This window comes from Rhopilema esculentum, chromosome 9 (genome assembly GCF_057945365.1).
Source record: "Rhopilema esculentum isolate cy_ngs chromosome 9, ASM5794536v1, whole genome shotgun sequence".
Taxonomy (NCBI): Eukaryota; Metazoa; Cnidaria; class Scyphozoa; order Rhizostomeae; family Rhizostomatidae; genus Rhopilema; species Rhopilema esculentum.
Genome location: NC_142823.1, coordinates 4,856,941 through 4,881,230, shown reverse-complemented (window position 1 = coordinate 4,881,230; position 24,290 = coordinate 4,856,941). Strand labels below are relative to the sequence as shown.

The following is a 24,290-nucleotide window of genomic DNA, read 5'->3' as shown; positions in this document are numbered from 1 at the left end:
TGTAATGTTTTGGAGGGTACCTTTCTTGACGGGTCCCCAAAAGGCAATATGCCCTTCTTTATCCAAGTCGCATTGGGGTCAGTACTGTATTGGTCTGACTTTGATGGTTGGTTAGAAGTTGAGAACTCTGTTTTTTATTTTCAAATAGTGATTTCGGAGTAACGCCAGTACATCTTATATGTACTCAGAATATCTAAAAGTATTATAGAGCTAAAAGTTTAAAACATGACGAGTATTAGCAATTCAACTCAAGGAAACATTTCATGTTATTTTCACTTGGAGGTAGATCCAATAGTGATGACTAACACTCTTTCAGTAGAGGTTGGATATAGGCATAGGATGGAGTGGGTGTTCGGTGGAAGCAGGCGTATGAAAGAAGCGACAGTGCCCACTCCACTTTTGTGCCTTCTTCCATTGTAGGGCTGATCTTGATGATTCACTGAAGCTAAAATAGGAGAGCAGGGTGGGAATCTGTGGCGTAACATATTCAAGGGCTCCTTAGCTCGATAACTTAGGGCCACTAATCAAAAGGACCCCCACGATATTCTTACATCCATGTTTTTATGACATCGCCCAAGACCACTTTGAAACATCTTTAACTGAAGCATATGATTAAGCACTCCCTAGTTTACGAGGAAAATCATCATTCTCATCTTGCTTTTATGTTTAACATGCTAGAAATCACGTCCATGACATCATTTGATTGGATCGATCGTGCAGTCCGTAGACAGTGGTCCCGTTTCAGTTTATTATTAAGGCCCCCAGGTGCCTTTGTTACGCCCCGGTTGGGAACTATATTTGAAATGATTTCAAGGCAAACAAATAGTTAGAATTGTATGACAACAATAAGGCTAAAAAATAAGAGGAAAAATATTACAAATTAAGCTCAAACAATATTTCCTAAAAGCAGGGCCATAATTCTTCCTCCCAGTTGCACCCATGCAACAAAAGTTAAATGAGTATATATTGAATGATTTTGATGATGAAGTTAACAGTGATTTGCTTGATTTGACAATAAGATTCAATGCTGGACAGAAACTTTCTTTTTTAAAAAACAAACTCAGGATAAGTGCTCAGTTTCTCAATCTTTTGCTCATTTATGTATCAAGCGTTTTTTAAAGGGGTCTTAAATGCTAAATGTTGTAATGCTTCGAATCATTTCCATCCGATCTTGAACAAAATTATTTTCAAGTGGTTTCTTGAAGGTCAGGGTTTGCACTTAGGCTACCCTTTTCATACCCCCCTTTTCACTGCTTTTTAAAGGCTCTAGCGCAACCGGCATGCTTAGCGGCTGCTATCTTGAGAATATGATTGTGTTGTGTATTTTAATGCAGTACGATCCAAGAATGCTGGTTGCGCAAGAGCCTTTAAGAAATATTTTTTCTTAAGAGCAGAAAGAATGAGCAACGTTCTCAACAGTGCATTTGTTTAGAGTATAGAAATATCTCTTCAAAGAAACCCATGTTACTTGAGTATCCAAGAGCATATTTTTGGCAAACTATTGCCAGGGGCATTGAAGATCGCAGTTGCACCCAGAGCAACATTGCATTGTTCCCGTTTGCCATAGTTCATGTGCTGTGATTTCATGCTTTCGTATTATGTACAGATTTGTTTAACTCTTGGTCGTTGCGGACAATACAATGTTGCACGCAGGTTATCCGATTTTCGTTTTCAATTTCTAAAGAGTACAATAACATACTAAATGGCATGTTTAAAAGTCAGACTGTGGCATTTTATGCCGCAGTGCACCCCGAGGCCCTCCCGCCGGAGAATTCCGCCTCCCGCCGGAGAGAACCAGTGGTTTTGGTGGAGATTTTATTGTTTTGATGATCTGGCAGCGGTTGAATTTTAATTCTGTACTCTGTAATGGAGTGCCGGTAAACACTTAATATATTACTTGCTCTTCAACTGGCCATTTGCCAGGATTTCCATGGATAGCAGGGTTGAGTCATCTTGGTAGAAAGACCATTTAATCTCATCAACAATATCGTCATATGAATTTGTGTTCGCCATATTAATAGGCTTTTCGTGAGAAATCAGAGGGGTCAGTTAATTGAGAGTTTTGTCATAGTTTGACTTAATAACAATGTATCCCGTGGGGCCCTGGTATCCTTGGTGTGGCCCCTGCCAAAGGGCCATCTGCACCCAACGTTCCCTTTTACTGCAGATCCACCCCAACATGTCAACCCTTTTGGGTGACAACCCTTTTCCACGTTGAGTCAAATAGTTCCTACTTATCCGTTCAAGACCAAAGATGGTGTTTAAAGACAATACAATGCATGGGTAGATCTATCCAGTTTCTTCAAATGACATTTTGTTTCCCTTCACTTTTAGTAGTTATATTAATAATTACCAAGCAACAATTTATTTACGTGTGTTTATTGTTGTTTGTTCTCGGCGCGTTGCGGTGTTTCTTTTTTTCTACAATCCTATCTACTTTTGGCCGCAAGAATTCCATCGATCGGAGTCCGTCGAGCAGATTGCTATCTTGACCTTTCCTTTATTTACACATTTTAATAATTGTTCGAATCCTGAATGTCATGTTTCTACAATAACCTTTTTTATTTCCTGTATTTTCGTTCGTGTCTAGAATCGTGTTATTAAATTAAAGCCACTACCATGCAGACATGAATTCAACGAAATGTGCTATCCCTTTCCAACAGTTCAAACTTCAAAGTTTAGAAGAATCCCGTGTCCTTGATTCCGTTGACCGTATCTAGAGCTGTTTTTGACTCCACGCCGCTAGTCCACAGTTCCTCGCCCTTACCAACCATAGAAATAAAACAGAACTAGGGCTTGGTGCGAGGGCGTCTACAGTGATACACTGCACAAATAATTTACATATATTGAAAAGAGTTCATTGGCACTGTGCATTTCAATACACGGACCTTGTTCGTTTTTCCGTGAATAAAAAGAGGGAGAAGCACACAGGGATTGCATTTGCTGTCAGCCTCAACTGGGGTCATTACTAAATCGAAAGACAGCTCGACTCTTGCCAAAGGTAACATGGACAAGACAACTATCATTCTCGCTCTTCTCGGCACTGCAGTATTATTCGCCTCGTCAGCAAACAGTGCTGCTATCGAAAGACAAGGTGAGCGTTTTGAATACAATGCATAAATGTAGGAAGCTTAGCTTACGAGTTTTTAAAGGTCAAGGTGTGTTCGCAACAGTGTTGTACCCAGGTTCAAGCCAGGTACCCTACAATTTGGATGAAATTTGTTTTATTTAATGTGAAATTTTGTTCACTACAACAGTAGACTCAAGTTACGTCACACTAAATTTCTCAGTCGCTTGAAGTCTTGGGACTGTAAAGGGTGTATGACTGTAAACGGAGCTTAATTGAACAGATTGTCGTTATGTGACAGTAACCAGAAGTGTGACTTCTAGCGGAGTTACTGTAAGTTTTTGTCGGGCTTGAACGAAACCGTTGTATTTAAAGGTTTTCTCTTTCCCCCTTATCCATTTAACTCACTTTTGTTTCATCTCTTAAAAAAAGTTACAGAAAACTTTGTTACCTTTTTTCTTTAGTATTGTGCCATATTGTTTTAAGTGCTATTTGCACATCATAGCTTAGCTTTTCCAACGTGTTTTCGTATCTTAAAGTTTGTTTTGCAATTGTCGTGTCCAAAAATTTACGTTCGATTGAACTCCTTTATCCACGCTTAAAAGCTTTATATTGTTTGAAATAGTGTTGCACAACCAACTGTATCCGTTTCTATGCATTTAATTCAGCCTATATTGTAATAGTTAGTGTACAATCAAACCACCGATAAAAAAAGGTCACGTTTGCATTTGCTGACAGTGGACAATGTGATTCCTTTTCATAGCTACTGTCATCTGTTTAATATAAATGCCAGTGCAGATATTTTATTGCAAAACACAAAGATTTGAGATTCCATCAGCGCAGACTTTTGACAAGTTGCAGTTCAACTTCCATAGAAGGCCTTATGAGAATTAAAATAGGCAAACATTGGCAATTTTCACTGGTGGCGCTTTGAATACACCACAATAATATATGTCACAAAAATGCGCTGACAGGACATGACCTCCTACTCTCCCCCACCCCCGTTTGCTCGGTCCTTAACTTCTGACAGAGGATGATCAATATCTTGATGGTATCAACCAACACGAGAAAATGCTATCGACCTGCAAAAATTGCTCTATTAACCTGTCTATTTTATTTGAAACATTTAGCCATTCACGCTTGAAATATTGAATGATACAAATCAATTTTAAACTGTTAAACATCGTTTTTATCATTTAGCGGCTTTAAAATTTTACACACCAGGGGATGGTTACAATGGAATGGAGTCTCTTCCTCTACTTTTTCCTTTGCAAGCAATAATTTTGCGGTACAGAATTTGAAAATTGCTTTACGTTTTAGAACATACTTAAGCTTTTCGTCTGACATTTTTAGAGTATAAAGCGTCAGAACATAGAACGAAAGCTCTCAGGAAATATATATACCCAGTTGCGGATCGAATTCGGCGAATAAGAAGCACGTGCACAAGAATGTTAATGCTGCCCAATCAGTGCCGCTTACCTATTGAAGATTGTGTTGCACAACCAAATTTCCCCACGAAAGTTTGGATAGCCCACGAAAGTTTGGATAGCCTCTATCCTGCAGTCAAATCTCCTCCCCCATTCCCTCCCCTCAACAAACATTTACTTATTCCTCATTCTATGTCGCGATTCAAAAGAGCAACTTGCATAATGGCATTACCTTACTTTATCACACAGGTCTCAAAATTTCCTGTTTTTCCACGTAACGTGTGTTCAATTAAAGTCTAAAGTTTTTGATATGGCTAAATTGTAGTGAAGATTACCACGGCCTTTCAAACTTTGTATGCAACTGACTAATACTACCCATGTTGAAACGATGATAAAAAGGAAGTAAATTTGTCAAAGGATAGATAAAAAAAGGCTTTAGGATTACGGACAGCTTTTAAAAGATCCCCATCCCATATTTGAAATTTAAATGCCAAATTAAATAGATATAAGGATATTAAACACTTGCGCTTAATCTGTATCGTGGAACATGGTGGCATTATGAAATCACGGACTATTTGTTTAGAAAGAATCCATTTATATTTGAGGTAGATTGACACGCTCACAACCTTCCTTGCAGCATCCCCGGACCCAATCCTACGCTACGCCTTTTTTATAAGAAAGAACCAATAAATTGAGGTTGAGGTTCTTAACTTTGACCAATTTTGAGGCTCGTGTTCTTCAGAAATTGTTCTTATAAAAATAGAACTGTAGTTGAAAACTTCACCCTAGTACCAGGATACAAACTTGTGTTTTTTTATTTCGCTAACTTAATCCTTTGTTGATATAAATTGACGGATGCCAAATATAAGACAATACCCAGCAGTCTTGAAAGTGGGCCCAGCTTAGTATTTTTCAATAGTTTATTTCCATGGGGATATAAACACAACAAATGTATTTGAACAATGTAGGTTTGTGAACAACCCACTGGAAAAGTGACTACTGCTTCAATAACGAATAATGAGTATAGTCTCAAGGGGTACACTATTCTCTTAGGGGTGCGTATGAAGAACAATTCTTTGTCTCGCAAAATTAGAAAGACCTTGAAAGTTCACACTTTTTGATGGCTTTTTGATAAACGGAGACAAAACTTTGGTCAAATGTTAATTTATTTAGGCGGTTTAATTGTTTTCACGACAGAAATAGTTCCCTTTCTATTCGTATCAAAGTAGGTATCCTCAGTGGCAAGGTTTAAAAGATCTCAGGGGTTGGTGAAAATGTGCTCCATTATTAACAATCCCATTAATGCGTTACTTTGTTGCCACACGCAATGCATTCTGGTAGTTGTATGTACGCGCGCCGTTGTTATCCTATGCGTTCACTGTGTTTCTCACTGAAGCGTTGCATTTTTACAGTTTTTCATACCGAAATAATGAACAGACGTACTGAAAATCACAGTTTGACGAAAAAGATCATCCCTAGTTTTTTCAATTCACTTGCCCGGGGACTCGTTCTACTGACAGTGCTGTCAATGGAGCGCGAACAGAAGAAAAATAATGGAAGCATTGCTAGGCCTGTTGACACAGAGAGTCGGTTTTAAAAAACGCCCCGGTGGCAAAAATGGTTTTAAATGTTGTGCACCAGAATGCTTCACCAGCAGTTGTGTGAATCCAGATTTATCCTTTTACACTATTGCTAAGGGCAAAAGTAAGGAAAAAAATTTGCTATACCCTTCCCCCTGCTTCACCCTCCCCTTTTGCTACACCCTCCCCCCTGCTTCACCCTCCCCTTTGCAAAACCCTTCTCTCGCTGCACTCTTCCCCTTGTGACACTCTCCTCCTTTGAAACACCCCCTTCCTTTACTAAACCCTCTGCTTTGTTACACCCTCCTCCTTGCTACACTTTTCCTTTTTTCTAGAGTTTCCACCAGAACCTTTTCTACAACCTCCCACCCCCCTACAAAAATGGTCTTTGTTTTGCCTTTCAAAGTTTTACTTGTATTATCCGCTGTTTTCTAATTGCTTCTATCTTTCTTCAAATATTATCTATTTAATGAAAATCTATTTTAGACTTCCGTTCACCACTTGTTATTATGTTTTAGTGGCAGAACAATATTTGAAAAAGTTAAAAAACATCCATCAGCTAATATTTACTTTGAACAAAACACATCAAACATGCATCGACATAAATACCATATGCTATTTCCCACTTAAAATGTCTTCCGAAACAATGCACTAAAAAGACTTACGTTCTGTTATTAAATGTCAATAAACTCAAGATTAATTTTGTTACCATGGCATAATTCAATTTTCCTTTGCCACTCAACCATCGTTTCTGTAATGTTAATTTTTTTACGGAAAAATGAAGGAATCTCTTAAAATGTAGTGGTATCTGGATTGATTTCTGCTGGAAAGGTAATTTTTTGAACGTTATAACTTAGGGTACCTTCATCGCAGATATCCCAAAAGCGAGGGGCAAATCACTCCAAGAAAATCTCGTACACCTTTTATGAAAATCTTATTGTGTTGAATGAAAATCCCAGGATATCCTTTTGTTTCAGGGAAAATCTCGTACGCTATTTGCAAGAGTGAATCGCCCCTCGGCCAAAAGTATTGCAGATGTAGCAAAAGTAGACTCGAGCCCACTATACAATACAGAGTTGATGAAGCACCTAAACACGTGCCAGATAGCTTACCTACATATTGAGTCCAATATCCTCCCTTAATTCAATGTTAGAACGTATGTATTCTATTTGCTGGGATAGCAACGCCGAACTGGGGGAAGGGGTGTAACATCTCAACACCGTCTTTCCGGGGAATCCAATGTTTATCCACGGATGAATCTGTTTACCCATGGGAAAATCCTTCGGCAATTCAGAAATCTTTTAGCTAGATATTGGCTAGTATTATTTAGCTCTTTTACAGTTATAGAAAGCCAAGAATTTGTTTGCAACTTTTAACAACATCCAAAAATTTTTGAATCTTTCTTCAAAAAGTTAAGGGGTGTAACTTTCCCAAACGACCCTACATTGATACACACACCCAATTCTGGTCTACTTTAAGGGGATGCAGGGTTCTCAAAGAGTTCTTGCAATGTTTTTGGCAAAGTTTTTAAAATGTTTATCCAAAATTTTTGCAAGAACCCGAATTTTCAATTTTACACTTGATTTATTACAAATATGTTCGATCTTCTTGTTCCAGCCAGGCGCCTTACCATAACAGAGTTTTACTGCTTTACATATTCAAAAGACCTTTATGCTTTCCCAACTTGCAGATTTTTAACTATATATCATGAAAAGTTATATACAAAATTAATTATTGCAACTACCGTTATACCGATGAAACACCGATGAAAGACATAGACAATAATAATTCAGTTGTACAGTTGCACTTGAAAATAAAATTACAGTTAGCATTTCTTTATTTTATCATGGAAAAGATGATTTTCAATTTTAAGAAACAATGGAAAAGTGTTTTAGCTTTCTTTTGATTGTTTTAACAGCTTTTTTATCTTCTGTGGAAAATTCTTTTTCGAAAAGTTTGTATACGCAGTGGATACACAGAGATACCCCTGGAAATTTAGCAGCTTGTACAAACAAGGCATTTCAGCTGAATATTTTAATATGGCCTAAAAAACGTTATAACAAATAATAAGGGACATTTAATCTAAAGCATTGTCATTTATTTTTCATATTTGTTATTCATTTGTTAGCATTATCTTAGGAAAAGTAACGCATAAAAGATTCCTACTAGAATAGCGACAACATAGCCTGTTGCTTCCCACATGAAAAAGCTTCAATGTAAACTGTTTGTTTACCTATTTGCGAAGATCGGTATAAATAAGTGCAACAGGCCAATCTGTCGAGTGATACAGGATCTTGGACGGATGCCTGAAATTTCATGATGGTAAAATACACTGCATTTGTACTTGCCTTGCTCGTTTTGCAAGGTAATTGCAAGCCGGCGTCTAAAGATACTTCGGGAAACATACGAAAGACAAAACATTGTGAGAGCGGCTTTTGGTTATCTCTTTAGTTAAAAAACGTTTCTTTTAGATATCTCTTTGGCTGTTTTTTTATATAATATGCATCTAATTAAGAACGTTAGCAAACTTTTCTTGGTTTTTCATTTTGTCTTGACTATTGCTATACATTAGGGCTGTTTTCTTTTTTTATTTATCTGATTATTTTTTGTTAATGACACTTTATTTCTAATTGTATTTTTTTATTCATTGCATGATGAACATTTAGGTCCAACTGAGTTTTAGTGGAAACTACTAATTACATACTTGGCAGTATTGACTTTACAAATGTCAAGAAGGTTTCTGAATCCATGGCTGTGTCATGTTATTCTAGATAGAATACAGTAGTTGATAAAAAATTGATAAAAGTTTTGTAAATCTTTTGAAAAGGCAAATAGCAAACCTTACAAAAAGTATGAATGAAATTAATCTTGGTTTTAAAGTCGACGTTGCAGATCATGTAATTATGCGATTATGAAGTTTCATTGACAAGGTGGTTTATGATGACATCAGCATAATTCTCGCGCGCTTTTCAGTCTTTTTACTCTTTTTACTAAGAGAAAAGGAAGCTGAGTAAGGGGTTTGCCCATAAAGCTGCTATGTTGAAATCTCGAGAAACTTGGAAGCCAATTTGCCTGTAAGCTTGATCTTTTCTCTCTCTCTTTTCCTAATCCCACCTTCCTTTCCCTTGTTAAGGCTTGACTATAGGCATTGGAGCCTTTCCCTAACATCACCAGCTAAGAAAAAGGCAGGTTATGGTTAAATTGCAATGTTCTTTTTCTCTTTAGCTGATGCTGAATGGATAAATTCATTGAAAAGCGACACATTGGATGATGAAGAAATAGAATCACTCTCAATTGACGACTCTCATGCTGACAAAGGTATATAATTCCCCGTTTTCTGCTGTTTGTATGTCTTAGATGTGCCTAGCTCACTATTAAAAAAATCCGACAAATAACGGAGGGCGTTATGAGAGAGCAAGGAAAAGATGACCATATGTCAAAAGCATTGATTGAAGCCATGCCCAGAACCAGTTTTAAAGGCAGGTTTTCAGAAGTTGAGTATCATATCTGGAGTGAGGATCAAAACTTCTCAGAATGCTTTTCAGGAGAGCTGTCGCGTCATGCTTTAGGAGATAGCTAAATTTGGCAAAAAGTTGCCCGTTTTGCTTTTTGTTTTACTTATTTTATCTTTATTCCTGCCGTTTTGTAAGAAACAATTTTTATCTCTTTCAGATTTAGACAAAGAGCTGGAAGATATCGAGGCAAAACGAGATGCTCCCCAAAATGGTGAGATGCTATTCAATTTCAGCCCTCGTAGTCTATTGTTTGTGTTTCATTTTGTCAATAATGGTAATGATGTAAAAGTGACTGTAAAATGAGTACCTGAATAATGTAGAACGCTTTCAAGATAATTTGACTTCAAACTGGGTGGCAACCAAATATTAGCATTGTGTCTTATTGAAAAGTGCAGGGGCAAAGCCTATTTTCGGGAATTGCCATTTGAAATTTCAATTTGGCTTGAGTTTACAACATTTAATGATCTTAGCAGACACCTAACATCTCAATAGGCCTCAATAAATGAATGATCTCAACTGTTAATGATGGTCTTTAATTATTCGTAATTATTCTAACAGGGCCGTCATTTCCATAAATTATCGTCATTTTGAAGAGATGGAATCCCTAGTAGTTGGGTCAGAACTAAGCAAAATGTTTATGTATTATTGCAACAAGCTTCAGCCATGATTTATGTCATGTTTTCAAGCGCAAGTTGACTATTATTGATAGCCGTTATTTATGTAAGCAGCGTGGTGTCGTTTCGTTGACTGTGTCACAGGAACGAATAGTCCCAAATATATCTAAAAACTATGTGAGAAAATAATCGTAAAATTAGCAAATATGGCGTGATAGATGGCGTGATGCAAATATGGCGCGAAGAGCACTAGAATACCCAATTGATGATTCAGTTGTGCATTATATTCATAAGATTCTGAATTCTTTCCTTCTTAAACTAAATTTATAGCAAATATTCACTAACCCAATCATTTCGTTTGCTTTACTTTATTTATTTCAATTTTTATTTCTTTTCAGATCCAAGCAGCAACGCAGCAGCTATTGATCAAATCAACAAAGTAAATGAAAGTATGGTGTAGTTTGGATCACTTTCATTCAAACATTTATTCGATACAATATATACTCACCTATACGATATCGTATTATTGCACAATCTGAATTGTCAATGAAGTGCAAAAAAGATAGTCATTATTTCATTCTGCTTCCAAATTTTCAAGCGAGTCAAAAAGGATATGATTTTATAGAAAACGTATAAGCACAAACTTTGGGATAATCTTTTCTGGTTCAAAAAATGCAAGCCTGTTTAACAGATTCAATTTCGAAGGAAATGCAGAAGGAAATTAGTGAATGAAATGACCTGAGAAGCTTTTGACAAGCGGGCATAAAATTGGTTGCGCGAATTCTTTCTTGGCAGCCCTTGAATAACTTTATTAAGCTCCCATCTCGAATAAGCCCCCTCTCTAGCATTAAGTTTTGAATACGACTCCCAGATACTGGTTTACTGGCTTGTGTGGTGTGAGTTTTTTATTCTTAGCTAATTGCTAATGAATATATTTTGTTACCCTGGGTAACAGAGCCTCATGAATCCAGGGATAAGGTACTGTAGACAGCTGTAGTCGCAAAGAATGAGTGGATGCGGTTGCTCAAAAAATGTTCTATGACTAGCTTCTAACAAAATTTTTAATGCTAATTTATGGAGACTTTGTTACCCAGGGTAATATTTTGCTTGTTTTAATGATTCCGTCTCTTAGAATAATGACTTCTTTTTAAAATGACTTTCTTAAACTACATGAAATGCCTGTTTCTTCTCATTTCAATCGGTGCACGTTATTGTACTTTTAGAAAAAGTCGAGGAAATTCCAGTTAAATTAAAGGAAGGAGATATAGCCGAAAACCCACCCTCAACTTCAGATGATGACATCGAGAAGAAAGCCGCTCATCGATACCTTGGCAATATATGGCAGGACAGGACTATTCCTTACATCTTCAACTCTGCTGTACCAGGTACTATACAGAAGACAGCTGAGCAGAAGTCAATAGCGTAACAAAGTTTAGGGGACCTTAATTTGATCATAGTTGGCGTTCGATAATCATGATTTTGGGATTTCGCTCAAGTTAACAATATTTTCAAGAACTTCAAAAGTCCCTTAATTGAAAATTTTATAACTCAGCTCCTCTTATAGCTCAATTAATAAGGAAAATTGTTATGTTTACATCTGATATTATGTTTTGCGCTACACGATGAGTAGAACTTTCTTGCCGTCCGTAAATAGGAGTCCCTTAGCTGTTTTGTCCTTAGCGCCTCATAATCCTTTGTTACGCCATTGACAGAAGCTTGGCAGTTTGTAATCAGACCATGATTCAGACAATGTTTAGCCGTTTAGCCAATTTTGCAATGTCTTTCTGCAAGACAAGATACAAGGCAGATCAGATCATAAGCATTCAAACGAACAAACGAGGACCATTCAAATCAGCAATATGATCAAAATGATCAAAGCTCGATGCCTTTCCGTAGATCACAGATAGAATAAGCTGGCTAAGCGAAACTATAAATTGATCAAAGGTTAAATACTAAGCAAGGTTCTAAATTTTTTTGGTCAAACAAAGACGAGGGGCAAATCACTCTAAGAAAATCTCGTACACCTTTTGTGAAAATCCTGTTGTTTTATCTGAAAATCCCCAGAAATCCTTTTGTTTTAGGCAAAATCTCGTACGCTATTTTCAAGAGTGAATCGCCCCTCGTATAAAGCGATCGAGATTAGGTCTCTCTAACTCTAAGATATGCATGTAAGGAATGATTCAAGGGAGAAGAAACAGTGGAAAACCACACAGGAGATGGCGAGATGATATTAGCGAATGGAAGGGCCTAAGTATCAGCCAACTTAACACTGCATCAAAGAACAGAGAATATTGGCAACAATTAAGTCATGTTTGTGCACAGTAGGCAGCAGGCGGAGATAGCGAACTATGATGATAAATTGATATCAAAATTTCAAGATTAACTCATATTTTATTTACTATGATTAATTACTGACAAATTTGAAATAGAAAATTCTCTGACGCAACTTTTGATTTAAATTTGTTTGATCTTTTACAGCGAATGATAGGACGGTGATTCTGGCAGCCATGGCTCAATATCACAATCACACATGCCTTAAGTTTGTCGATGCTACTGGAAACACATCTGCATACCAGACTTATTTGCATATAATACGGTCATCTGGGTATAGAAATAAACATTTTCTTTCTTTGCTTTTTTAAATATATAGACCCTAAATGAATCTTCCTTAATTTTAAATGAATTTGGTCTTGTCAGGGACTCTACCCAAGGCCCTCGGATTTGTATTCTCTCATTCTGTTGCCTCTCAACACTAACGCTTGAAAGCTCTTGCGCCACCAGGCATGCATTCTTTGTCCTAGACCCCTAAGTTGGAAGTAGAGGGTCTGAGACACAGGCTAGCATTGCTGTAGTGTGAGAAATAGACAGTACCGTATTTCCTTTGATGAACACCGCCTTCTGATGAATGCTGCCCTCTATTGAACGCCGAACTCTCAGCTACACTATAGGCAATAAACGCCGCCCTCTGGGAAACACCGCCCTCTTTTAAACGCCATTTTGGAAAGCAGTGTTTACTCTAGAAAACACACCACAGAAAAAAAAAACGAATTGTTTATACGCTTTCTGTTTGAAATCTATGCAAGTTATTATGTCATTGGGACGATGACTCTGACGAAGAAAGTGACATTGACATTCCCTGACATTACCATAACGTAAAAACATCTCTTGTGCTCTTTAGAACATTGTTCACACAATCTCTATTAGTCTTGAAAGAAGAACTAAAACTCGTTTGTGTTGTAGATGCTGGTCCTATGTTGGAAGAGTCTTCACAGGAGAACAAAGGCTTTCCATTGGATCAGGCTGTGGCTATCTTGGCATTGTTATTCATGAACTTATGCATGCTTCTGGCTTCTACCACGAGCAATCGCGATATGACAGGGACGAATTCATAGAAATTTTATGGGAAAATATTGGCTCAGGTAACACTAAGCCCGGATTTTACTTTGTTCACAGATAGGTTGTCCCCTGTTGTTCACATTGCGAAAACAAAATTCGCGATGTTAATGTTGTAAATCATACAGTTCCCATCTGGGGTGATACTTCACTGTTTTGATAAAGGAGATGTGAAGCTTAGATGCCCGACGAAAGGGCGTGTCATGCATGATAAAAGGGGCGTGTCATGCCTGGTCATCAATTTTAGGGCATATCGCTTCAAGGGCTGAAAACATCGGGGACCCTGAGAAAGGTCACTAAGTTTGTTAGGCCCTATTACACGCCTCTATTTATTTGAAGTGTTGGCTATAAACATTTGTTTCCGAAAAAAACTTTGGTAAGGACTGCCGTTTGTATGCAAAGGAAAATAGTCTTCACTTTCTAAATTCAAAAAAGAGATGGAAGTAAGCCACAAAGAACTATTCTAAGAACTTTACAGTTTAGACCCTATAACCCGAAAGAGCCATAAAAATACTTATAAATGTACAAAATCAGTCAGATCTGTTTTGAATTGGCTGAGATATGGTCACATGTTCAATTTCTCGTTCCGCATCAAATTTGGTCTCTATTCATTAACATTAATGAACAGACCAAAATAACAGCAATCTGTTAGCAATCTGTTATTGGCCATACTTCACCAGATATTTGACATGTTTAACAAATTTCGAGCTTTAACAAGTATTTCATGGTGTTCTTTTTAGTTATGTTGCCAAAATTTCAAATTTCTGAGGATAAATTTTTCATAATGCCACACTTCTTAAAAACTCTCTATTATTTCTGTTGATTCCAAAAGAGGTTTGACGCAAAAAAATTTGTGAATATATAGATTTTTATCTACTCATCATCTTCTGATATACATGTACGTCTTGTAGAGCATACACGGTGTAAAAAGCTAATGCCAGGCACGATACAAGGCAACTTAGAACCGCTGCCATTCTTTAAATCAAATTAATGTATATACATAAACAGTCTTTCATTCAAATGAATCGATGCTAGAACCTATATTATTAAATTTCTTTGATTTAAAGGAAAAGAAGGCAACTTTGCAAAACAGACTGCAGAAGCCGTCCAAGTATTTCAAACTGCGTATGATTTCGACAGTGTGATGCATTACGGAAAAACGGCCTTTTCAAAGAATGGAAAGAATACTATACAATCAATTACTGATCCAAACAGATCTTTTGGGCAGAGAGCTGGCTTCAGTACTCTTGATATACAGGAGCTTAATGCTCTTTATCAATGCACAAGTAAGTGAAATTCAATTCAATTCACTTCAGGACCTTTCTAACATACTTGCTAAGGGGCAAATACCTCTCATCCTCATTCTCCAGTTTAATTAATAGAGAGTGCGGGAAAATAACCGACCCGAGCGAGGCTCGAACTCACGACCCCTGACTTTGTTCGTCAAGTGCTCTACCGCTGAGCTTCTCCAGTTTATTTCATTGGTTCAAGACAATAGGCTCTTGTGTTTCTTTTTTCATAAACAAAGGGTTGCCTGCAAGCTGATTCCTTTGAAAAAGCTATTGCTGTAGCCCTAGACTAACCAACTGATTTATAACAGGGTGCAATTGAAAAAGGAAACATGGTTGCACCCTCCCAAAATGATGTTTTCCAGTGACACTTTTTCTCATACCTTTCCTTCGATCATCGTCCTTCCTTCGATCATTGCTTCTTGCCCGCGTCGTTTTCCCATAGTTTTCTGTAGATGATATCACTCAATAATGGCCCCTTGAAAATCAGCCAAAAAGCTGCTCTCCTCAACCATGTTAAATGAAATGAAATGAAGCGCTAACAATCTCGTTTTTTACCATTCATTGCTACAGAGCTCATCTTTGACCTACCTTCTGAATTTGAACTACCATCTAGTGGTATAAAACGCCACCATTGCACAGAACAGCCCTATCCATCTCACCCAAGTGGCGGGATAGCCAACTAATTGGGACGATGATCGACTTCTTCCATATGAAAAGCTTTCATTTCAATTGAGTGGGCTAGCCCCAAATCCAATATGAACGAGAGCTTTATTTCCTTGCGCAAAGGCGCAAAAGCGCAAGGGCACAAAGGCAGTGCGTACCTAGTCACCCACATTACCGGGCTAGAATAATATGGAGTTTCCCTTTTACCTGAATGGAACCCTACCGGCTTGGCAGTGGGCTCTTCGAGGAGATCTCGCCTAGTTGGGCCAGTCCACTCCATTTATGAATACAGCCCCAGTTTCACATGCAAAGCACTTTGCAGGTTGGGAGTTTTCCTCCATTCAGAGTTGTATCATATTATATCTAACTTGTTAGAAAAATAATATCAAGTAAATCATATCAACTTATTATGTCAACTGATTATGTCAAAAGGTTTAAAACAATATCCAGAAACCAAAATTTGAAGGAAGCATCTGTGTTGATACGGTAAATTGTTGTTGACAAATCTTGTTATGAAAAGTAATTACTGTGTTTTCTCTTTGTTGATGAAGTTTTTTTGACATGAAGACATTCAGTCATTTACGTTTAGAGCGAAGTGCAGTTATGATAGGCCGTCTGCACAAGCTTCGACTTTGTTGCCTTTAAATAAAACAATGTTTCTACATTGATAACTTCATTCTATGGTTCTAGCACAGCCTTTTTTCTTTGCAGAGGCGGGCAGTGGCTGGTCTGATTGGTCTGAATGGAGTCCTTGCATTCATACATCTTCAAGTATTTACAGGCAAAGACAAAAGTACTGTTTTGAGACAGATCGATCCTTGTGCCCTGGGGCAGACTCCAGAGGCTTGATGTTTGAAAGAAAAGCAACAAGTTGTAGTGATCCTGCTTGTAAAGGTAAAATAGCTAAAAATAATTTGTTTTATCATTACCAACTGTAGGCGTGTTGATCTTGATTGGCCATAGGCTAGGGGATTTCAGGGGTTCACTTAATACACTGACTGTCCATGAATGTGCCTTGCAACAGGGTGTCATTGTCAGCTAAAAATTCCAAAATAGGATTGTAACTTTTCTCTCTTTTTTTCGGTACTGGCATGCCTATTGAAGATATCGCATTTTCAGGTATCGTGCCTTCAGAATTTTTTCCCAGGACTGGTATCATGTTTTCAGAATTTTGTTCCAGGGTCATAAGTTTTTTCTGGCAGGCACATCCTGTCATTCAAGGCTAACTACCCGGGGTGTACTCGACGGCAAAATTAGCTTTAGAGTAATTTCTACCAATACCGGCTCGATTTCAGAGGGCAAGGATTGCAACCTGAAAATATCAGCATAGCATAGTCGTTTATCCAACCCCTGATAATGCCCATAAATCCGTTTATTCAACCCCTTCCTGTCCCCAAATTGTCATAGAAATCATGTCAAGATGGCTCTCTATTCCAAAAAGCAACGATGGGGATGTTACACCCCCACGACACTGCCACAACCCATTCAACCCATTCAAGTCAGCATGAGCTGCGCCCCCAAACAAAACTGCTCTGTCAATTGGCAAAAGTTTACCAACGACGAAGAGAGAATTTCAGGGCTAGAGCTCAAGCACCCCCTATTCGAGAAATTGTCGACTTTTCCGGAAATTTCCGAGACGATACATTTTTAGATTATCGTAACACCCGATTCTTTCAACATTTCAGTGTCACAACCTTCTAATAAAACTATTTTCTGTTAGTTGATATAAACAAATTTTGTTTAGTGTAAGCACCTTTCCATCCTCGGGTAAAGTGATGTGGCCGGGTTTTGAATTTTTGAGTGACTTTTCGCAGCAATTTTTAAAGCAACATAAAATGAAAACAAATTTTGCTTGTAGTCCAAGGGCATTGGTCAAGATGGAGTTCATGGTCTTGTCAAGCAACATGTGGCTCATTTGGATCCCGATCAAGAACTCGGGCATGCACAAATCCAGCACCGAAATGTAATGGACCCACATGTTCTGGAAAATCATTAGAGTCAATGCCTTGTTATCGTTGCAACAACCTTGGTATGTCTTTAATTTTCCACAACTGTTGAGTTTTACCAATCACTGTATTAGTTCACAGTATTAGTTCACAGTACATCGCATTCAACAGCTTACGAAGCAGTGTTTGTAGAGTAAATAAAAAGTTAAAAACAATAACCTGTAATAAAAACTAGGCTGTTATCACATATTGTTAATTCGTGATAATAACTGGATTATCGTCCCAAAAGGCAGTCTCTGCAAAAAACGCACAAAAAAGTATGCATTTATTTAAAAAAATAGAGGTTGTAAGGTTACAATGCAAGACTCTTTTTGTTGCATTTTGCCCAAAGCAGCTTTTTGTTCGAAAGACTACCTAAATGGTTGTCATTGATACATTTTTTCTTAAAGGGCCTGATGACTGTGAATTTGAAAATGCAACCAGCAGAATGTGCCACTGGAAAGACCAGAAAAGCGCTGGGTACGATATGGAATGGATCCTTCACACTGGAAGCACTCCTTCAGCGGGGACCGGGCCAACAGGAGATGCTTCTCCAAATTTCAATGGAAGTAAGTTAACATCATTATAGATTCGAGTCAATTTATATTGATGTTTTTCTGACGAAACCTTAGAAGTCCGTCCTTCAAACGAAAAAGAGGAACCTTACTTTTTTAAATGGACCATTGGAATATAATTTAGCTTTTTTTCTACGGTGAATTCGACCACAAATATCCTGCAGAAGAGGCCGATCATTTTGAATTTTATTAATCTTCACTGTTAAAGCAGTTGTTGTTTTTCCTTTTATAACTTGATTTGAAAAAGTTTATTACATGATAATAACGCTGTACAAATAACGCCAATTGAAAAATTCCACCTAAATCAAACCCCATTAATTTCATGATCGCGTAATTTTCTCATCCATTGTTAAATGTCTAGCGTTAAAAAACATAATTTTATTACATCCCAGTATAATTTATTCTGTAACTTTTTAATATTACTGAAAAAGCCAGATTTTACGATTATGTCTTAAAGGCTCTTTCGCAACTGTCATGTTTAGCGGCAGTTGTCGTGAGAAAATGTCGCAGAGCGTGACGGTTGCGCAAGAGCCTTCAAATTCATTTTTGTATCTGACAATAAGGGTAATAGAGAGCGTCCAAAATGTAAGAACCGAAAAGAGCTCTTTTCACAAATCCTTTTAAAAAAACATCATTCCTAGTTTTCAGTATGGTACAAGAGAAACTTAAACTACTTTTATAACATTTGAATATCCACACTAATTTATGCTTTCCCCAGACGTCTCGCGCTAAAGAGGGATACGGGGAGTGAGGTACCTTCCCTCCCCACAATTTGTCCGTCGGCACATTAAGGATTTTCGCCGGGTAAAAGATGGAATTTTTGCACTCGCTCTGCAACCTTTTTGCAATAATTGTGATATATTAACATCACTATGTAGTTGAATTTTCAAAGTATGGCACTCGAGTATAAACTTTAAAACAGAAACGATTAAAAGCAGCATATAAAAGTAACTATCTTTTGACATCACCCTTAAAAAGTGAGACACGCCTTTTTTGTTGGCAAATATCGCCTTCTCACCCCTCCAAACAATTTCCTTGGCTCCACCCCTGATTTTCTCTTGTAATTTCACATCCTTCTCATTATCTTCATCTTGCTCAATCCCTACTACTTTTCGAATCTAGTACACTTTTAGATGTATTTTGTGGTGTCCTATCAGATTATGTGGTGAAAAGTCAAAAGTTGATAAAGTCAATTATATTTTATGACGTCACACTTGAAAACTCTAATGCATGTGGGACAGTTTAGATTGTCATTTGATGATGGTGATGTATTGTTTTCTTGCAGCTGGGTACTACATTTATGTGGAAACATCATCGCCTGCTACACAGAACCAAAAAGCTCGGGTAATGAGCAAGCTGATGGCAGCTACAGCATCTCGAAGCATCAGCTTCAAATATCATGCTAGTGTTAACGCGCTGACGTCTTTGAATCTCTTCCTGAAGAATACAAGCGGGGAAGCCCTTTTATGGTCAATCAAAGGAAATCAGGGCTCTGCTTGGAAAAGTGCAACCGTCCCTTATCAGAGCTCCTCTTCTTATAATGTAAGTTTTTACATTTCATTGCATTACTCTGTATTGTATTGTATTGTATTGTATTGTATTGTATTGTATTGTATTGTATTGTATTGTATTGTATTGTATTGTATTGTATTGTATTGTATTGTATTGTATTGTATTGTATTGTATGGTATTCTATGGTATTCTATGGTATAACATGATATTGACTGGTCGGAAATAGAGTGGGAGGCTGGGGGGAGCCCCCCAATAATTGCCCAAATGTTATATATTTCTAATATTTGAATGTACTGAATGGGAGCAGAACAATTGACAGTCCCCCAATATGAATCTCGTTCCGACGGCACTGATATTATCATGTTATACATATGGTTGGATGATCTACGGTGTGTATTGGTGTGGTAATCTATGGCATGATATTGCATGGTGTAATATTGTATGGTATTATATGGCATGATATGGCATGGATGGTGCGATATTGTTTGATATGTATTGCATAATATGGGATGGTATGGTATGGTATGGTATGGTATGGTATGGTATGGTATGGCATGGCATGGCATGGCATAGTTTTGTATAGTATTGTATGGTATGATATGGCATGGCATGGAATTGTATGGTATTTTATAGCATTGTATTGTGTGTTTTGACATTGTATTGTATGGTATGGCATTTTTTTTGTATTGAATTGCATAAAATTGTATTGGATTGTATTGAATTGCATAGAATTATATCGGATTGTATGGAATTGCATTGAATTGTATTCAATTGTAGTGCATTGTATTGCATTCTGTTGTGTGGTATGGTAACGTTTGTCTTTTTTGTAGGTATCGTATGCTTTTTTATCGTATTATTTGCTTTTGTATTGTATCAACTATATGCTATTGTATCACATGGTAGTGTATTGTATTGTATCAGACCGTATCGTTGTATTACGTTGTGTAGTCAGTTCACAACGTTTATGCTTGGTATTAAAGATCATAGCCTTCTCATATTGCAGCTAATATTTGAAGTAATAAGAGGTGATAACTGGAACTCGGACATCGGTCTGGATGATATAGTTTTCATAGGTATGATAATTTCGTAATTATTTTAAGTCAATATTTTTTGAAAGTCAAATTATTTTAGCATTAAGCATTATAAATTCCACCCAATTACTTACACCTTCTGTTTTTTGCCGTTTGTTACGGAGTCCTAATTTAGCAGCTTAAGTGACATGCACTTGGTTGATGAAACCCTTTTACACCATTCCTTAATTATCTTATCAAGGCACATTATCTTACTGTATTAGCCTCCATTTGCGACGCTGAATATTCTAAGAATTGAAAATAGAATAGTGTAAGCGGCACGATTGATTTCGATACGAATTTGATTGACAATGACAGGTTGACAATGAGGGTGCCTTTTGTTTTGTAACAGTAGCGACCAAGTAACGACCAAGTAGCGACCAAGTAGTGACCAAGTAGCGACCAAGTAGCGACCAAGTAGCGACCAAGTAGCGACCAAGTAGCGACCAAGTAGCGACCAAGTAGCGACCAGGTCTATTTTGATACCAGTGCTTGCTTCCAGTGACAGAAATTTTGGCAAAAAGCTTACATAACAGCTAACTCGATCAGGATCTCAACCAGCGCATTCCTCTGACATAGTTTCCGTTTTTTGCGCTAGAAATCCCCACAGAGTCTCTACCACAACAATGCTACAACCCCTGGAAGTAAAGTTTGAGACAAATGCATTATTTTCGATTTTCTACTTTATGTTGCCCCGGTGCATTTTAGCCCTCTTCCCCCAACAGTTTTTGTCTTTCAAAAGCATGCATAAAACATTAAACCTGGAGAGGAAGGAGAATATTTTTCAACGGAAAGAAAAAGCATCAAATTTTCTTGAATCGCCAAGACTAGTTTTGCCCGGTATTATAGCTACAAAATTTGTTGTTACATATTACGATTGAAAATGATTAAGTATTATTTCCTGTAGAAGATCAAAATGCATGCTCATCGAGCCCCTGTCAAAATGGAGGAACATGTTCCAGTAGCTCTGGTGGATTTACCTGCCAATGCCCTGCTGGCTTCACAGGACAGAAATGCGAAACTAGTAAGTGATTCAGAGCTTTGATTTGCGTCTTGTTTGATTCAAGAAAGCCTATGATCAAAGAATGAGGAAGCCAGGACAGGAGATCTGAAAATCACTAGATCATAGAATCAGGAAATCAGAATATCAGATAATCAAAAATCAGGAAATCAGAAAGTGCGAAAATCAGAGAATCAAAAATTAGTAAATCAGAAAATCATAGAAAGAGATTCTCAGAGAGTCACAAACTTTTTGATAAAATTCTTAAAGAAGTTTCAAAATATTTTGTATGAACTTTGATCAAAATTTAGGCTACTATAACAGTAGTATATCAAATATCTTTATTCTAGCCATGTGAGCATCCCCTTTGTTATTTCAAAGCGCCATCGCTAGGTTACTTATGAAAAAATGACTTCATCGGTTTTGGATTGAAACTTTGATAATACTTTAAGGAAATTTTCTTTCTTTTAAACCAATTTCATTTGGTTTATTCGAAAAGTTAATATTCAAGTCAATTTAAAATTTAATGAGTCAAAACGGCAGCGATTTATTACCATTTTTCATGTCTTTTACTGGCTATAATTCTGTCATTCTGCAAAAAAACCTGTCGATTGGGCAAACATTAATCATGATGGATTAGGGGATTTCAGTAAATCATCCACATCGATAACCTGATGACTCTCCGTGTTCTCCGTATGGATGATCCTATATACTGAAGTTAGGAAATATTTCATATAAAAAAGCCATATTTGCTTCTTGCGAATAGAGCATTTTTAACAGTGGTTGTCTACGACCTCTGCTACTCTAATGGTGGTTTGCTCGTTAACTGACTTGGCATGATCAGGGCCGTCGAGACCCAACTCGGGCCCAAGAGTCATTCACAAGGATGGACACCGTGTGAAAATTTTCTGTGCCCATACCCCCAGTCTCCAGAGAACTAGGAAAAATTTTAACAAGATTGTTCAAAAACATTTTGCATGAATCAAAACATTTGGAGATTTTCTCTGCGATAAACCTACAGGCATTGATTCAATATAAGTAGCAGAATTAGATGGTTGTTGCACTGTAAGTAGATCTTATTACATTAATACTAGCCCCATCGGAGCACGGACCTTTTTCCCCTCCTGACGCCCCTCTTGACGCCCCTCTTGACGCCCCTCTTGACGCCCTTCGCTATGGTCCATGGGCCTAAAGAGGATTCATATCCTCTGTAGGCCCATGTAAAACTTAAGCTCTATAGATATAAGTATTTAATACCCTTGTTTAAGGCTATTCATTAGCCGTTACACATATATATCTCTTTTGATGAAGATTTGTAAGCAGAAGTGGCCTACCGCCATCATTACCATAAATGCAATCTATATTTATTTATTGTTATTTAGAGGCTGATGCCTGTGCGTCCAAGCCTTGTAAAAATGGAGCAACCTGCACCAACATGGAAGGAAGCTACAGCTGTTTCTGCGCTGATGGCTACACGGGAAACAACTGCGAGACAGGTATATCAGTAGCATATATAGTTAGGAATTGTTTAAAATCAATAATTTCTATTCTTGCCACTTATGTTTTCATGCACGTCACGCAATAATGGGACCGTTTGTCAGATTATATTCCCGTAGCATTGAATCTTTATTGCTTAGATTAAACAAAAGGTCTTGGATAAAAATGACAAAGTACATAGCAAATCGGACAGACACTTTTTATCTGTTGTGTGCCTTGAAGAGCCTAAATAACAAACTACATTTCTTTTGTATCTTCTTTGGACATATCAGTATTCTTCCTGCTCGCTTTTGCTAGCTGAACAATCTGATTTGTTGTTGTTTATGTTGGCTTGCAAAGCTACGTGTTTGTTGTTGTTGTTGTTGTTGTCATCGTTGTTGTTTTTGTTGTTGTTTTTGTTTATCTTTGCTTGCAACTGACTTATGTCTATTGCAGTGATTGATAACTGTGCTGGAAATCCTTGTCTTAACAATGGGACATGTTCCAATGGAGTTAACAGCTTTACTTGTCAGTGTGTAGCTGGATTTACCGGAGTTAAATGCGAATTTAGTAAGTAACACATCCCTAATTTTCAATGACTATATCATGTTATAGAAAATCTTCCTTTTATTCTTGTTCTCGATCTAGCGTTGTCAATATTCTTTCATATTAGCCAAAATGGCCAAAATCTCTCAGTAAAATTTTCTTTTGCAAAATAATTAAAATTTTAGGGGAAAGAGCAAAAGAAAATTGAGCGGGGGGATGTGGTTCCCAAGATACGCTGACGAAATTGGCGTTCGTGATGTGCGACTGTTAGCAGTAACACAACATGGCCAAACTGCTGCCAATGAAATCTTGTGTCTTTTGCGAATACACATACAATGTGTTAGTCAGTAATGAACAATAAAATATGGCTTAATTTGTTTATTGGGGTCAACAATAGATCATAAGCTCATAGAACCTAGAGATTTTGTTGCCGAGAAACTCAAAGATGGATAGTGTGTCACTCATGCCACTGCACCCTCTTGCCAAGCAACCCTTTTGGCTACGCCCTGTTACACGTGTGTAGCTTTGGTTTTATTCGTAACGTTGTAGGTAGTTAAGCCTTTGACAACAATCCA

General features: G+C 37.4%; 1 protein-coding gene across 2 annotated transcripts in view; it reads left to right on the top strand.

Moving 5' to 3' along the window:
• The first annotated feature begins 2,827 nt into the window (after positions 1–2,827).
• LOC135688708 (MAM and LDL-receptor class A domain-containing protein 2) overlaps positions 2,828–24,290 on the top strand; it is a 29,148-nt gene continuing 7,685 nt past the window's right edge. The window contains exons 1-16 of one of the 2 annotated variants that reach the window (XM_089109913.1): positions 2,828–3,094; positions 9,300–9,392; positions 9,747–9,800; positions 10,602–10,652; positions 11,427–11,588; positions 12,682–12,808; positions 13,444–13,622; positions 14,664–14,882; positions 16,263–16,445; positions 17,410–17,580; positions 17,947–18,105; positions 19,397–19,653; positions 20,627–20,696; positions 21,601–21,717; positions 23,076–23,189; positions 23,626–23,739. In XM_089109913.1, coding sequence (XP_088966039.1) covers positions 3,007–3,094; positions 9,300–9,392; positions 9,747–9,800; positions 10,602–10,652; positions 11,427–11,588; positions 12,682–12,808; positions 13,444–13,622; positions 14,664–14,882; positions 16,263–16,445; positions 17,410–17,580; positions 17,947–18,105; positions 19,397–19,653; positions 20,627–20,696; positions 21,601–21,717; positions 23,076–23,189; positions 23,626–23,739 — 2,158 coding nt within the window. In that variant the 5' untranslated portion in view covers positions 2,828–3,006. Of the gene's footprint in view, positions 3,095–8,339; positions 8,497–9,299; positions 9,393–9,746; positions 9,801–10,601; positions 10,653–11,426; positions 11,589–12,681; positions 12,809–13,443; positions 13,623–14,663; positions 14,883–16,262; positions 16,446–17,409; positions 17,581–17,946; positions 18,106–19,396; positions 19,654–20,626; positions 20,697–21,600; positions 21,718–23,075; positions 23,190–23,625; positions 23,740–24,290 lie in introns of those variants that run through there. The other variant, XM_089109912.1, reaches the window with a different exon arrangement.